This window comes from Cotesia glomerata, linkage group LG3 (genome assembly GCF_020080835.1).
Source record: "Cotesia glomerata isolate CgM1 linkage group LG3, MPM_Cglom_v2.3, whole genome shotgun sequence".
NCBI lineage: Eukaryota > Metazoa > Arthropoda > Insecta > Hymenoptera > Braconidae > Cotesia > Cotesia glomerata.
In genome coordinates, this window is record NC_058160.1 from 4,182,311 (window position 1) to 4,199,692 (window position 17,382).

The 17,382-nt window shown below is 27.1% G+C and overlaps 4 protein-coding genes across 4 annotated transcripts; all 4 read left to right on the forward strand.

Annotated features, from left to right (window-relative positions):
• Window positions 1-354: 354 nt before the first annotated feature.
• LOC123260782 (putative gustatory receptor 28b) lies at window positions 355-4,835 on the forward strand. Its single transcript, XM_044722121.1, has 6 exons — window positions 355-680; window positions 755-1,182; window positions 2,236-2,491; window positions 2,553-2,711; window positions 2,781-3,293; window positions 4,385-4,835. Exons 1-5 carry the CDS (start codon window positions 390-392, stop codon window positions 2,844-2,846), a joined length of 1,200 nt encoding a protein of 399 aa, XP_044578056.1. The 5' UTR covers window positions 355-389; the 3' UTR covers window positions 2,847-3,293; window positions 4,385-4,835.
• A 2,868-nt stretch (window positions 4,836-7,703) lies between these two features.
• LOC123260783 lies at window positions 7,704-9,548 on the forward strand. Its single transcript, XM_044722123.1, has 5 exons — window positions 7,704-8,313; window positions 8,387-8,772; window positions 8,830-9,076; window positions 9,149-9,307; window positions 9,407-9,548. The coding sequence occupies exons 1-5, from the start codon at window positions 8,014-8,016 to the stop codon at window positions 9,467-9,469; spliced, it is 1,155 nt and encodes a 384-aa protein (XP_044578058.1). The 5' UTR covers window positions 7,704-8,013; the 3' UTR covers window positions 9,470-9,548.
• A 1,314-nt stretch (window positions 9,549-10,862) lies between these two features.
• LOC123260799 lies at window positions 10,863-11,993 on the forward strand. The gene is made up of 4 exons (XM_044722149.1): window positions 10,863-11,241; window positions 11,299-11,545; window positions 11,618-11,776; window positions 11,882-11,993. The coding sequence occupies exons 1-4, from the start codon at window positions 10,904-10,906 to the stop codon at window positions 11,942-11,944; spliced, it is 807 nt and encodes a 268-aa protein (XP_044578084.1). The 5' UTR covers window positions 10,863-10,903; the 3' UTR covers window positions 11,945-11,993.
• Window positions 11,994-13,352: 1,359 nt separating this feature from the next.
• Window positions 13,353-16,425, forward strand: LOC123260800. The gene is made up of 4 exons (XM_044722150.1): window positions 13,353-13,783; window positions 14,234-14,486; window positions 15,747-15,905; window positions 15,967-16,425. The coding sequence occupies exons 1-4, from the start codon at window positions 13,497-13,499 to the stop codon at window positions 16,069-16,071; spliced, it is 804 nt and encodes a 267-aa protein (XP_044578085.1). The 5' UTR covers window positions 13,353-13,496; the 3' UTR covers window positions 16,072-16,425.
• The last annotated feature ends 957 nt before the right edge of the window (window positions 16,426-17,382 follow it).

Below are 17,382 nucleotides of genomic sequence, written 5' to 3' on the forward strand. Positions count from 1 at the left end.
TCTATATTTGTTGCAGTTTTTTCCTTCAGTGACAATTCGAGTTATTCTGTTGGTTAAAACTTATCGATTTCCCTCTGAATATTTATAAATATAAAGTTAACACATATTATCGATCCTCGTTCACTTTATCAGCAATTTCTATCTTTAGCATGATTGTAATTAGTATTATCATATAATTAAATAAATAATTAATAGAAAAGACATCGTATAACTTTGCACATCATTGTGTATTTATCTTCAACAATCGAGTGTTGATAGCCAATGACCTTTATATAAAAATGTGACCTAGAAAAATTCATTTTTTAATATGATAAATGATAACTGATAGCATTGCAAGGGTTGATATAAATTAATCGTCCAGTCACTTTCAACAACTATTTAAGTTTACAATGTGGAAACCAGCGAATGTCATAGAGGCAATGTTGCCGATTTTTCTTGTAAATGCGATATTTTGTCACGGAATATTCCAATACCCTCACTTAGATAAATCTAAATTATATTATTCTTTAATATTTTCAATTACTACGACTATAGTCTTCTTCATGTTTTTCATGTATGTGTTTTTAAATTGGACGGATCGATTTTTATCGACTTCTCCCAAAGGTATTTATTATGTCAACACAGGTATAATGATTTTGGCTATGATTATTAATGTTATTGCCGGCTGGACTCACAAAGACGTAAGTAAATATTTTATTTTTTAATATGTTATTTAAAATAATTTAATTGATAAATTTTTATTATTTTTAAATAGAAAAGTATGAAGATTAATTTGCGAGTAATTAAAGTCGATAAAACACTAAAAAAATTGGGAGTTCCAGTAAATGCGGAAAAAGAATTTTACATCATCATCATGATTGTCTTCATTTGGATAATTTTTTTATTATTTTTGGATATTTCTCATATCGTATCAACCGAAAAAAGTGATGATCTATCAGAGAAAACTATGCGCTCAATTATTCTTCAACATGGCCACCATGTAAACATTTTGATTAATGCTATTTTTTGTCTGTTTGTAAAGCATATGAAAATACGGTTCAAGAGTTTGAATAAAGTTTTGCTTGATATTTTTCAATTACAAGACAATGATTCAAAGCATAAGAAAAATACTGATTACAAGTGGGCTGTATCGAGAAGGATTAATTTCGAGAAAGATTTTATGAAAATTCTTCATGATGTTAAGTAAGTCTCAACATAATTTAAATAATAAAAGCGCCATTCGGCTACACCCGACATAGATAAGTAGATTTATTGTTTGAATATTGAAAAAAACACATTATTAAAAGGCAATAATGTTCTAAAATTTATTTTTTGCAAATAACGATATGAGATTGACTGCAACAAATATATATTTAAAGACATCTACCTAAAAAATAGGATTTGTAACAGATAAAAGTCATTTGATGATAAAAACTAAAAATTAATTTATTCTTGATTTTTTTTTAGTTTTCCCAACTACGAAATAAATTGAAAAAAGTATCAAAAGTCGACGAATAGCTTAAATTGAAGATTATCATGTGAACTTTAAATTAACAGTTGGTCTCTACGATTGCAGCTTTATATTTCTCTCCTAGACAAAGAAGAATTTTGAAAAAAAACGTCCTGCTACGTAATAGTGCAACAAGGATAGTACTGTTTCTTGCAGTGAGTGCGACGCGAGAAAAAGAAGAGATCGGCTGTTAAAATAAATTTCATAGATTTTAACGTTAATTGAAATATTTTTTCAAATTTTTAAAATCGCGGAATTAATTAAAAAATCATCAAAACTAGACGAATAATAGCTTAAATTAAAAGTAATTAAATGAAGTTTGAGATAAATTTAATAGATTTCATCTATCTTTTACATCTGGAAAATTATTTCCATAAAATATACGAAATTCCAAATTTTTTAAAAATAAAAAAAAATTTCGAACACTCACAACTCGTAAATTAACAGACCGATTTTGCTCATCTTCGAACTTGATCTTAGTATTGATCCACAGAATAAGCTCACAAAATTTCATAAAGATCGGATGAGAACTGTGGGCGCAATCCTGCTGACATGGCGCGTTATACATAAATACATACATAAATTTTTGAGCCAATACCATTTTTCGACATTACTCGATGAAAGGAAACATATTATGATAAAATTTTCTTAAAATTACGACATGAGACCGACTACAACAGATATATTTCTAAAGAAATCTACCTAATAATTATTTGCTTTATATTAATAAAAATTTATTTTTTTAGGCGCATTCACCTAGAATTAGGAATTCTGTGTCGTGAAATAACAAAAATTTATGGAATACCGATAGTTTTATCGATGATTACAGCATTTATAAACATTTCTTCCTTAATTTTGATTACTTACATAATAATAATAATGAGTCCTCAAAATCCCAATTTCGACAAATCCGTTATAGTATCTAGCTTACTTCTTTGGGTCATAGTTTTCAGTTTAAGAATATTTGTCATTAATTATAATTGCGCTGAATGCATACTCGAGGTAATTATTTGTCTATTTTTTAAATTATTTAACATGTTTCTAAATAATAATTTTATTTAAGTGGAAAAAAACCGGCGAAATAATTCACACATTAGAGTTCGACTCTAAAAACAAAGAATTTCAAGAAGAAATTAAACAATTTTCAATTCAAATACTCCAAAACCCGCTCAAGTTTTCTCCCTGCGGATTATTCGATCTCGGGTATTATTTTTTAAGAGACGTAAGTATTTTTATAAACACTAAAATATATGCAAAAGTCATTAATTATAAAAATATAATTTATTTTCAGTTTGCTGGGACTGTAACTGCGCAAATTATCCTTTCTATTCAGACTTATCGATTTACGTCTAAGTGAATTACGGAAATATTTTATCGCTAATAATCGTTTCGCTAATGTATTAGGTTATAAATGTAATGAGTTAAGAGTACAATAAAATATTGTGCAATGATTAAAATCAAGCAGTCATATTTTGACCACTAGTGTGATCGGTGATGTTTTTATAAAATGTTCGGAATAAATTACAAACCCGAAAACTTGACCAAGTCATTGCTGCCGATTTTGATAGTCAACTGGATTTTAGGTCATCAATTGATCCACTATCGTGTAGATAGTCTCAATTTTCTGCAAACATTCATTTATTTATCATTTATTTCGTTTATTTATGTGGTTGGCTTATATTTTTCGATTTCATACTTATACTTAGCTTCTTGGTTCCAAGACGTATACAAGTACTTGGGGGTAGTTGGTATGATGCTCATTATAATAAGTATCATCTTCATTCTCGGTTGGATTCTCAAAAAAGTGAGTTAATTCTTTAGTTTACATTTGAGGAGTTGAGTTTCAAAAGGGTATCTTTTCATTTTTGATTAATCGAGACAAACAACTGGTCATCTTCAATTATAAATATTTTTATTGAACTTTTTTAATTTAGCTAGAAAGTGCTATCGGTTATGAAGCTACAATTCGATTTTCATTTAGAAATCTTTATAATTCTCGAAGTAATTAATATTTAAAAGTTAAAAAAACTGCTCTTTTAAAATACGAAAAGATACCCTTTTGAAAATCAGCTCCTCATTTATTAATTTTTATTGCTCAACTCATGATGCGAAGTATCAGCGAGTGCTTTACGATCGAAAAATTTTTTTCGCCTCATTTCGGCAACTATTTTTATTATTATACACTTGTTAGTTCACGGAATCAAGATATTTTGCATACTATCGTCAAAAAAATTTAATGAAGATTAATTCCATACTTTTCAAAAATTTATTAAGCGCAATAGAAACGAAAAAAACATCAAAATAGTTTAAAAAATTTTCCTGTCCGTCATGTATGAAACCCTGAAAACACTGTAACTTGCGAAAAAATCCATTGATTGAGTCAAATTTTTTTTTGAAAAATTCTTTGAAAGAATTGTAGGTCTGTATATCTATATATATTGAGTACATTTATCCCACTAGAGGCACGTGCGCGCTATCATCCTATTTCAGCTGTTAGATATTTTTTTCACATATTTTACTTTGTAAAATACAGTACAAATTAAATAATGCTGTGAAGCGGGAAAGAATAGGAGTTACGGTAATTATTATGTGAAGCGTTTCACATTCACGTAATAGAATAATTGGTAGGAAAGAATTGAGAAAGGAATTAGGAAAGGATCTTCTTAATGTGAGTTTATAGAATATGCGAGAAAAAACTATTATATAGCTCGGACTGGGATTCGAACCCCGAACCTTCCGAAGACATGTCGGCTACTCTACCATTTGAGCTACCCAGTCTATACTAAATTTCCCTTTCAATTATTCTATATACATTAAGCCACACCGTCCATCTTATGAGTCGTGCACTTTTGGATTTTCCAAATTTTTTTTAAATTTTGTTTTCTTTTATTACAGAAAGCACGAATTGTTGATATGAAAAACCGAAGACTTGACAAGCGACTTGAGGAACTAGGTATTAAAATTGACACTCAGGAAGCTTTCAATTTTTGTCTGATCGTAACAATTGCGTGGGTTACAAACTTATTGATAATTAATGTGACGACTTCTTTATGGCTTTTTGGTACGGAAGATGCTTTTAAGAAGATTACTGCGATTAATATCACACATCTTCCATTGTATATTAGTTATTTATTCAATTTGACTTTCGGGTTGTCTATACGACACATGGCGCTCAGATTTCGAGTGGTCAATCAAGCGATTGCCAAATTTGAAATTCAAGACAATAAATTGGCGATTGTAAACGACTTTTTTTACGACAAAAGACGAATAAGTAACAATCGTGCTAATTCTTTTCAAGATACTTCGAGTTATTTGAATCATCTTCTTCAAATTTTCCGGTAAATTGTCAAAAATATCAATTTTAACTATTAATTTTTTCAGGACTGTCTGAAATTAAATAAATATATTATTTTTCAGAGAAGTTCATTTAGAATTGACTAAATTATGCGGTAAAACTACACAAATATTTGGGTTTCAAATCGTCTTAACAATGCTTTTATTATCAGCATTAGTTACTATCACTTTTTACAGTATATACTTAACAATGCAAGATGCTGAAACTAGTGGTGACGGATTAAAAATACTAATTTACATTATTTCTATCATAAGCCATTGTTTGAACTTTCTTTTCGTCAATCATTTTTGTTCTGAAACAATCGGCGAGGTAGTATCTTCTTTGTTTTGATTGAACTAACTTTTTTATTATGATTAAAATTTCACTTTTTTATATTACAAGTGGAAGCGGACTGGCCAAATAATACACAAATTAGAAGTACAATCTGAAAATATTGAATTATGCCGGACTATCCAACAATTTTCACTGCAAATGACTCAGAATCCTTTAATTATTTCACCATGTGGGCTTATAGAACTCGGTTATTCTTTTGTTCTAAGTGTAAGTATGTTATTTAAAAAAAAATTTTTAAATAACGTAGTGGTCATACTGGGTCTAGTTGACCCCATACACGGAAAAAATTGTTGCTACTTGCGTTCTTTTCAATATTTTCACTCAAGCCGTACATGAGAGTAATTCTTAACACTTCCGTTGAAGAACTCAATCGTTTATTAATTTTTTTTTAATTGTTTAATTATAAAAAAAAATGCAAGAAAGTAAAATTTCGAAAAATTTGTCTTTTTTTACTAAAAACTTCATTTTTTAAGATAAATGAAATTGACCTCCGGGGTTCTACTACGGATCTTGCATACTTTGACAAAAAAGTGGTGTCATGTCGAGCTTTTCAAAAGTATATTGATTTGTGCAATTGAAATCGTTTCCATGAATCTCAAAAAATCTTCAATAATAGCCTAGATCAGGCTTAAGATCTACTAGACTATTAAGTAACACGAAAACATCAAAAAACTATGTCTATCATGGACCTAAAAACAGAATATCGAACCTAGTCAATAAATATAGCTCAGACATTGATTTCTTCATAGACTCAGTATCAAGTTTCACCTCGTAAGTCAAGGAATTACACGGAAAAAAGTAAACTGTAATATTCACTCAACAATAATTAATCCTAATTAGGCATATAATAGTTATATGTAATTGTAACAAATAGTTCTTAAATTCATTTTTAACAATATATAATTCATAATATAGCTTCAAAATAGTGTTAGGGTAGTTAATATTTATATTTTCATTATACAATATTTACAAGGACTTGGTATCTGGTAATTTGGTGAAATTAGTGAGCAAAAGAAGCTGAAGATGAAGATGCTGGAGTACGGTTATCTGTTTGTCTAGTTCTTACAATAATAGATGCCAGTATATTGGCAGAAATAGGCGATGAGAAGTCAAGCAAGTCAAGTTCACTACATTGTTGGACTATGTTGTTACAAGCTCTGATAAGTCTTATGATAGGTATATCCAAAAATAATATCCAAAATAAGTGATTAGAAGCTGTCACTATAGTAAATAACGACTCTTTCATCTTAAAAAATTACAGTTTCAAACAGTAAAAATTGCCATTTCATTATACATATAGTCCATATTATGAAGAGAAGGGGAACTCAGATGAAAGAGAAGGGGGTCTCACTCTGGGAGAATTTAACATTTGAAACAGTAAAAATTATACTTTTAAAATATACATTTTACCAGTCTAAGCAAGTCAATAAATTATAGTTTGATTATTAGCGTTGCGTTTAAAATTTACCATTTTACTTTGTAAATATTGACGTTGCTTGTATTAGAAATTTACCAACTTTGATTTATACTTTTTACATATCATAAGATCATTTTTTAGGTACGAAATGATAAATATCAAAGTCTGAGTTCTTAATTATTATACTTTAACATTTTAGATATTTACATAACGAATATTACTGTTTGAAATAGTATTTTCTTCCATATAAAGAGTAAATTGTAAATATTATAAAGTGAATAGTAAAATCACGACTTAACTGTTTGAAATGGTAATTTTTAGCAGTTGATCATTACTTATTATAAATCGACTGTTATTTATTACAGTTTACTTTTTTCTGTATAGTATTAACCAACTAGAACTTATACATAATCCTAATAATTTCAATAATTTATTGTTACACATTCACTGGCCATTAAATCATTTTTATAATAGTCTCAAGTACTAAATAGTTTATGAACATTGCCGATTGGCGTTTATTCTAATAGATAAATAAATAAATAAATAAATAATAGATAGTACCTCAGATATCATTCTGAATGATATCTTCGAATCAAGAGCAACTCAAAAATTGCCTCGGGTCATCTAGACCCATAATGACCACTACGGGTTAAATGATACTGAAATTAACAGACATCTGACAACTCTTTAAATTTTTACAACACATCAATTATTAGGAAAAAATTATTTTAAAAAATTTTCACTTGTAATTTTTTTTTTATTTCTACATGTTGAATTTTTTTGCTAAATTTTTTTCATTATAATTTAATTGTTATAAAAACCTAAAAAATATCTGTTAAATTCAGTATCATTTATATTAATCATGTTTTTTTAAACCTATGTTTAAAGTTTGTTGGAACGATAACAACTTACCTGGTAATTTTGATCCAAATGTCTCCTCAGTAGATGAAATAGATAAAAGCTTTATAAGAATAGAAGAAATATGCGTAATTTTATACCAATAATATAAAAAAAATAAATAGACGGTACAATCCGATAATTAAAACAAACTAAGTAAGTAATTACATTAATTCAGTAATTAAATATGAATAATTAACGGGTACGGCGTATATTTATTTAGATCTTTTGCGACGCAAATTGTTATCAGATTAAAATTCATCCGACTGATAGTCAGTAAATTGCTTTTTAAATTATCAAACCCATGAATACAATAAAAATAAAAGCTTACTGCTGTTAAACTAACTATTCGTTTCCGTTTTGCGAAAGCAAATAGAACGTGTTATATGTTATCGATCAATATCGTTACCGTTAACTTTTATGTTAGCTTTTCCATATGCTGGAACTCGTAAAATATAAAAACAGTCACACTCTTGTCATAGAACTTACAAGTTGTCAAGTTTAACATTTTTATTGTGCAAAATGTTCCATAAAAATTACAAATCTAATAATTTAAACGAGTCGTTGATGCCGATTTTGATCTTCAACTTGATATTTGGGCACCAAATTATGCGGTACACGATGGATGGTTGCAAATTCATACAGACAGTTTTTTATTTTATTCTCGTAATTATTATTTATGGCGTATCTATGGGATATTCAACAATAGCTATTGTCACTGCGGAATGGTTTAAATATTCGGAAAGTGTATACTTTGCAGCTCTTGGTACTAATATTTTAATAATGCCTGTTAATTTAATTCTTGGCTGGGTCTATAGGAATGTAAGTATTTTTTATTAATTATTTTCACTTGATATATGTTATGCAATTATCTAATTGTGATATTTTTTCACAGGAATTACTTTTAATTAATATAAGAAGTCTGAATGTCGATAAGAAGCTCGTGAGAATGGGAGTAATTTTACACGAAAAAAAAACATGCAATTTTGCAACCAAAGTTGTCATTTACTGGTTAGTCTGTTCTGTGACAATTAATACCGTTGCAATGCTATGGACTATGAAAGCTATGAGCTGGCATCAAAATTTTTTAACGGTTTATTCTCTTCAAAACCCGCTCCATGTTAATTTTTTGGTGGATTTGCTTTTTTGTTCACTGATCCGAAATATGGAAATAAGGTTCAAGAAAATTAACGAAGAGCTTATCAAACTTGAATACTATTTGCATGTCACAAACATTCGAGTTGATGATAACAAGCCGGTTTATATTCTTCAATTATCCAAGTAAATTATTTAATTTATCTTTTATATAATTATAAAATTATAAGTATTTACTTTCAGAGAAATTCATTTGGAGTTAGAACAGCTATGCGGTAAAATAACGCGAGTATTCGGGCTGCAATTAATAACGTCAATGGCTTCTTTGTTTTTTTTATTGACTACGATGACTTATAATTTATATGTAACACTTCTTGCTCGTGATGTCCCAGATTGGGCTTTAAGAATTTGTATTATCACATGCTGGATTGTAATACAATGTTCGAAATTATTGTTCATCAATCACATTTGCTCCAGAACAGTAAATGAGGTATATATTACTCATAAATCATCATACTTAATTAAATTATTTTCTAGATTTAAGTTAAATTTTTTCTTTCAGTGGAAAAAAACCGGAGTGATAATTCACCAATTAGAACTAAAGTTTGCAAATGCCGAAATTTGTAAAACGATTCAACAGCTTTCGATACAAATGATACAAAATCCATTACAAATTTACCCCTTAGGATTTATACAACTTGGACATTCATTTCTGCAAGGGGTAACTTATTATTATTATTATTTTTTTTTTTTTAAATCAAGTAAAACTTGTTCATCCAAAATATTACTAAAATTAATGACAATTCAATTAAAATTTCAGTTTTTCGGAACACTTGCTACGTACCTGATTATTTCTATCCAAATGGCTCCTATTGATCGATAATCGTCATCAAAATAAAATCTTAAAACTGAGATTTTTTGGAAATTTCAGAAAGTATTGTAAAAAAATTTATAAAGTTTCAAATGTGAAGAAAAATTATTTTTATAATTTAATCTTAATATCAGTGAATAAATTAATGGTTTTTTATTTGTATCACGGTTTTTGTGTTTAAAATTCATTTACACTTGTGTTTAAAAGTCTATCATATACACATACTTTAGCGTATTAGTGTCTTAGTATATTATATATTTTATATACATATATATTAATTCAATCGTAATATTTTTTCCACAAATAATGATATTCATTGTGATTGTTATTGAATTTTAAGAAATATAAATACATAAATTCAAGCAATTATTAATTATCTTCATATATTCACTAAGTAACATGATATAACCAATTATTTTTGTTATAATTTTCAAGCCACAATTTGAAGAATACTATATTAATTAATAGATGTGTACTGCCGATTAGCGTAAACATATACGCAATGTACATAATAAATAAATGAATAAATAAGTAATAATTAAATAAACTTTTTATCAAGCAAAGCTTTATAAGAATAGAAGAAATATGCGTAATTTTATATCATCAGTAATATAAAAAAAAATAAATAGACCATAGAATCCAATAATTAAAATGAACTAAGTAAGTAATTACATAAATACAGTAATTAAATATGAATGATTAACCAGTACGGCGTATATTTATTTAGATCTTTTGCGACGCAAATTGTTATCAGATTAAAATTCATCCGACTGATAGTCAGTAAATTGCTTTTTAAATTATCAAACCCATGAATACAATAAAAATAAAAGCTTACTGCTGTTAAACTAACTATTCGTTTCCGTTTTGCGAAAGCAAATAGAACGTGTTATATGTTATCGATCAATATCGTTACCGTTAGCTTTTATGTTAGCTTTTCCATATCCTGGAACTCGTAAAATATAAAAACAGTCACACTCTTGTTACAGAACTTACAAGTTGTCAAGTTTAACATTTTTATTGTGCAAAATGTTCCGTAAAAATTCCAAACCTAATAATTTAAACGAGTCGTTAATGCCGATTTTGATCTTCAACTTGATATTTGGGCACCAAATTATGCCGCACACGATGGATGGTTACAAATTTATACAGGCAGTTTTTTATTTTATTCTCGTTATTTTTATTTATGGCGCATCTATGGGATATTCAATATTAGCTGTTGTCAATGCGGCATGGTTTAAATATTCGGAAAGTGTATACTTTCTAGCTGTTGGTGCCAATATTTTAATAATGCCTGTTAATTTCATTCTTGGCTGGGTCCATAGGAATGTAAGTATTTTATTTATTATTTTTAACTTTAGTTATGTTATGTAACTATTTAATTATGATATTTTTTCACAGAAATTACTTTTAATTAACATAAAAAGTCTGAATATCGATAAGAAGCTCATGAGAATGGGAGTAATTTTACACGAAAAAAAAACATGCAATTTTGCAACCAAAGTTGTCATTTACTGGTTATTCTGTGCGGTGACAATTAATTTCGCTGCAATAATATGGAATATGAAAACTTTGAACTGGTATGAGAATTTTTTTGTGGTTTGTTCTCTTCAACACCCGCTCCATGTTAATTTTTTGGTGAATTTGCTTTTTTGTTCACTGATTCGAAATATGGAAATCAGGTTCAAGAAAATTAACGAAGAGCTTATTAAACTTGAATATAATTCGCATGTCACAAACATTCGAGGTAATGATAACAAGCCGGTTTATATTCTTCAATTATCCAAGTAAGTTATTTAATTTATCTTTCTTATAATTATAAAATTATAAGTATTTAATTTCAGAGAAATTCATTTGGAGTTAGAACAGCAATGCGGTAAAATAACGCGAATATTCGGGATTCAATTGATAATGTTAATGGCCTCTTTGTTTATTTTGATGACTGTGATGATTTACAACTTATATGTAACACTTTTTGGTCGGAATATCCCAGATTGGGCTTTAAGAATTTCTATTATCGCATTTTGGATTATAATACATTGTTCGAAATTATTGTTCATCAATCACATTTGCTCCAGAACAGTAAATGAGGTATATATTACTCATAAATCATCATACTTGATTAAATTATTTTTTAGATTTAAGTTAAATTTTTTCTTCTAGTGGAAAAAAACCGGAGTAATAATTCATAAATTAGAATCAAAGTTTGCAAATGCCGAAATTTGTAAAACGATTCAACAGCTTTCGATACAAATGATACAAAATCCATTACAGATTTACCCCTTGGGATTTATACAACTTGGACATTCATTTCTGCAAGGGGTAACATTATTATTATTATTATTATTTTTTTTTTTTTCTAAATCAAGTAAAACTTGTTCATCCATAATATTACCAAAATTAATGACAATTTAATTAAAATTTCAGTTTTTTGGAACACTTGCTACTTACCTGATTATTTCTATCCAAATGGCTCCTATTAATGGGTAATCGTCATCAAAATAAAACAAAACTTTGATTTTTTGGAGATTTCAAAGTATTGTAAAAAAATTTATAAAGTTTCAAATGTGAAGAAAAATTATTTTTATAATTTAATCTTAATATCAATGAATGAATTAATAGTTTTTTATTTGTATCACAGTTTTTGTGTTTTACAAAATTCATATACTTCAGCGTATTAGTGTCTTAGTATATTATATATTTTATATACATATATATTGATTCAATCTTGATATTTTTTCCATAAATATTGATATTTATTGTGATTTTTATTGAATTTTAAGAAAGATAAATATATAAATTCAAGCAATTATTAATTATCTTCATAACTACGTACTATGATATAACCAATTATTTTTGCTATAATTTAAAGAATACTATATTAATTAATAGATGTGTAATGCCAATTGGCGTATATGTACATAATAAATAAATGAATAAATAATAATCAAAATTACTTTATATCAAGCACCAAAGTTTTTAGTTTACTTTTTAAAACTAAACAATAAAATTACTCTAACAAGATATCCTTTAATAATTAAAACTAGTTATAAATTATTCTTTTTTTTTACTAGCGCAACAATTAACATACATGAAGCTTTCTTTGCATTTTCATGACCTACATGTATCATTAACTATTTAGCAAACAGATAATAGCTTCAGATATACTAAATAAAGCCCATATTTAAAGATTAAATAAGGATACGGTTAATCGTTATAAATTAATTATGAGCAGTTATAGACATTGTTTGCAGATAAACACTTGAATTACTCGTGACATGTACTTACCAGTCGGCTCGTCAGTAAAATACCCGTAATGTGGAAACCGAAAAATTTAGTAGAAGCATTATTACCTATTTTCATAATTAATTTGCTATTTGGTCACGGAGCGCTTCAATATTTAAAAATTAAAAAATCAGGCGTTATTTATAATTTAATTTTTTCTATTCTCACACTTGTCGGTTATTTTACGTGTCTTATTTTAACAACTTATTATTGGATAGAAAATTCCTGGATGTTAGCTTATAAAATTGATTACTTCATCGCATTTTTAAACGTTGTCATTATGATCTTCAACATTATCCTGGGATGGATTCACAGAAACGTGAGTATTTTTAAATTAAATAAAAATTATTATGATTCAAAAATTAGCTAACGTTCAACAATTTATTATTTTTATCAACAATAATTAAATTGCGAGTAAAAGAAAATTTTTGTTAAATTGCACTTATAATTTTTCAAATTTTTTACATGTGAATTTTTTTCTTTTAATTTTTTTGTAATAATTTCTTGAATAAGAAAAATTATAAAAATTTTCAGATGTCGGCTAATTTAATTTTCATAAAATTATTTATTATTTCAATAAGTTTTATTGCAGAGAAATTATATAATTAATCTGAAAACTATAAAAATTGAAGAAATCACCAGCGTCATTGGTGAGCCTATTGACAACCAACGAGCGTTTAGATATTCACTCGCCGTTTCGATATGTTGGATTATTACTTCAGTGCTGCTCAGTTACAACAAAATCGCATGGTTTAAAATGAATATTCCGTTGATTCGCAAAGTTGCTATAATATTTGTAACCCAATATCCGTTCTACATAAATTTATTGGCTGATTTAATTTTCTGCTTGTCAATAAATCATATAAAAATCCGTTTTGAAAGTCTCAATAATGTGTTAAAAACTTTTGTGTCGGATGACAATTTTGAAAATCGAATAACTTCAGATAATTTATTTTTTACTCGTTCCAAGAAGATAAGCGAAGACAAGTGGGCTATTCGTAAATCTGAAAACGTAGATGTCATTAAAATTATTCAAACTATCAAGTGAGTTGTGAGTTAATTAAATGAAAATTAATTTAGCAGATATTTGATAATTTTTAGAGTTTCTTCAATAAATAAATTAGTGATGATAATTTATTTAGCGGATATTTGATCATTTTAAGAATTTTTGTAATAAATAATTATAAAAAAATTGACATTTAGAAATTTAAAAAAATTAAAAATGCAATTTTTTTTAAAATAATTTTTTTGAAGAAATTTGTTTGTTAAAAAAAATTAAAAAATTTTCAAGTGACAGCTTAATTTAATGTCATAAATTAGTGCAAAAAAATGAGAAAAAAAATTGGCACGAAGAAATTATTTAAAAAAAAATAAAAAATGCCATTTTTTTTTAAATAATTTAAATTCTAATTATTAGACTGCTAATTTAAATGTCATGTTTATGAATTATTATTGATAAAAATAATATTTTGTTAATTTTTATATTCTTCAAAGGTATCTTCATTTGGAGTTAGGAATATTGAGTGGTGAATTTATGAAAACATATGGATTGCAACTGATATTAGGGTTTATTGCAAGTTTCGGACACATTACACATGTGCTTCTATTTATATATTTTGTTGTTCAAACCAAGTCACAGTCAACTAATGATAGAATAATACAAACAGCTGGGAGTATTGTTACGGTCGCTATCAATAGCTTCAAAATGATATTTGTCAATAGAATTTGTTCTGAAACTATTCTTGAGGTAAACATTTCTTCTTTGATACTGAAATCAGCAGACATCTGACAATTTTTTTTATTTTTGTTACAAATCAATTATAAAAAAAATATTTTTAAAAAATTTGCACTGGTAATTTTTTAACTTCCCGCTAAGAAAATTGAAAATTTTCAAAAATCGGGAAGTTATTGGTTTTACCCCGTTTTTCGAAAATCGAGTTTTCATCAGATCTCGACGTTTTGAGGTCCTAGAAAGCTTCCTTGAAGCCAAACTTAGATTTTGAATATAATTTGGACTGATTCGGACCGATTGATTTCGAAAAATCTAAAAAAAACTGTAAAAAAAAATTTTTTCAAAAGTGGTTTTTTTGAATAACTTTTAAACGGCTTTATCAATCAACTCCTAAAACTAATCAGCTCTTAACATCAAAAAACCACGTCGATTGCCGCTAATCCGGTCAAAATCGGTTGATTCGTTCGAGAGATATCGTGCAGGAAAGAAAACCCAAAAAAGTGTTTTTTCGGAATTACTCCGAAATTTCTAGTTTGACCAATTGAAACTCAGAAATTGCGGTTTAAAAATTCAAAAAATAGTGTTCTATGAAACTTCTATCAGACTTTTGAGCTCAAAGAGCTCAAAAGCATAGAAGAGGTATCTTTTTGAGCTTGAAGAGCTCAAAACAACACATAGACTGTATTTTTGAGCTCGAAGAGCTCAAAAATTTCGTAGGTGCAATTTTAAGCGCAGAGGTATTAACGGAATTAGCGGGAAGTTGCAGGGATGGCCATTAGGGTCAACCGTTTTCCTAATTTTTTATTAAAATTTCTTCTTGCCTCCTAAGATTGTAAACGTTCTTAGTTTAGACTTTAAAAATTAAATTATTTGATTTTTTATTAAGTAATGAATAGTGAGAAATTAGTTTGCTGGAAAATAATATAATAACGTGATGTATATAATAACATTATGTACATTTTTGTTTTGAATGCAATCTGTCATATATATTTTATTATTACTTCAAAATTTTTTGTACTTACTTGAACACTATCTATGTATATAAAATTTGCCATTCGGCTTAATGCCTTGGCATTAAAAATAAATAAATAAATAAATAAAAAAAAAAAAAATAAATAAAATAATGATTATTATAAAAATCCAAAAGATTTACAGATGGTTAATTTCAGTATCATATATTTCTTCTTTATTTTCTGAAATATTAAAAAAATTATTTTTTATTTAATTAAAAAAAAAACAACAATTCTTAGAAGCAATTATTATTACCTATTATAGTACCAAAAAACTGGTGAATTAATTCATAAACTAGAGATCCAAACTGAAGATATTAAATTAAAAAAGGAAATTCAACAGTTTTCAATCCAGATTTTACAAAATCCTTTAATATTTTCACCCTGCGGATTATTAAATCTTGGATATCCGTTTATAAAAGACGTAAGTATCCTTATTAAAAAATTTTGATAAAAAAAAAAATAATTGTTTTATTTTCTGATAGTTTGCAGGAACCGTGACCGCCCAACTTCTTATTCTAATTCAAACTTCGGATGAAAGTGCTGTGTTGTACAGCTCTTTCAATGAAACTGCTGTAAATGACGCGTGAATAAGATAATTATCTGAAATGAAAGCAAAATATTAATTACAGTAATTAATTCATGTAAGCTCTACATTACTTTGTTAATGAATAAGTTAATGGAAGTTCTATATTTATACACGTATAGAGTAAAAAAAGGTAAAACTAGAGTGTAATTAAATACAACGCTCGTGTAATTGTCACATAAGTTATACGCGTCAGAGTCACAAGTGTGTAATAGTATATTTTCATCAGTTATGTTGGAATGATTTATAAGCTTAAAAGTTTAACCGTGTCGTTGCTCTCTACTTTTACACAGGCCGGACTTTTGGTCTCCAAATTATCTAGCAGTTCATGAATAATTTTGAATTTATGATTTTGCTAGGCGCAACACCGCAGCCTTGGTTTAAATAAAAACAAAAAGCACAAACATTTAGTCTTTGATCTTATAAATATTTTAATAGCAAAATTTATAGAATTATAAATTAGCTCTTTGATTTTTGATAAGAAAATTTGTCTTTGAAATTTAGCGATATAAATAATAGTTACGCTTATGAAAATTATATTTTGTATCCCGCGCAGCTTATATGTTATTCCCAGAGGGATACATTTAGAATTGGGAATATTGTGTCGTGAAAATGACTAAAATATACAACCTCCAAATAATATTTACGATGGCTTCACGTTTGCCATCAACACATTTACACCTTCAAATATGCTTCAGATTGTTCATAATCATAAGTACCGGGTTGTTGTGAAGCCCAAAGTGAGTGACATTTTCTTTGCACTGTCAGTTTCAATTTTTATCTATATCCAACAACTTGACATAAAATATTTAAATTTTTTAATTCAACTATCAAAAATGATTTCTTCAATTTTTTATGAGAATAAATTTAGCAGATATTAAATAATTTTTTTAACAAATAAATTATGGCAAAAAAAATAAGGAAAAAAACTGGCATATAGAAATTTAAAAAAATAAAAAATGCAATTTTTTAAAAATCATTTTTTGGAACAAATTTGTTTGTTAAAAAAAAATTAAAAAATTCTCTAATGCCTGCTAACTTAACTGTCATCAATTTTTTAACATGCTAAAAATATTTTCTTATCAAATTAATAATTTAATTAACAAAATATATCTTTAAAATAAAAGCAATATTTTGTACGACACTTCACGTGTGAACACTGAATTAATAATGATCAAAACCTGGAACGCAAGCTTGATAAATTTCATACAAAATACCTATTACTAAATGTCTAAAAATAATTACACATTGCATTGAAAATAAAAAATGCATTTAATTCATTATTATTATTAAATATTATATTGTGTGTAAATAT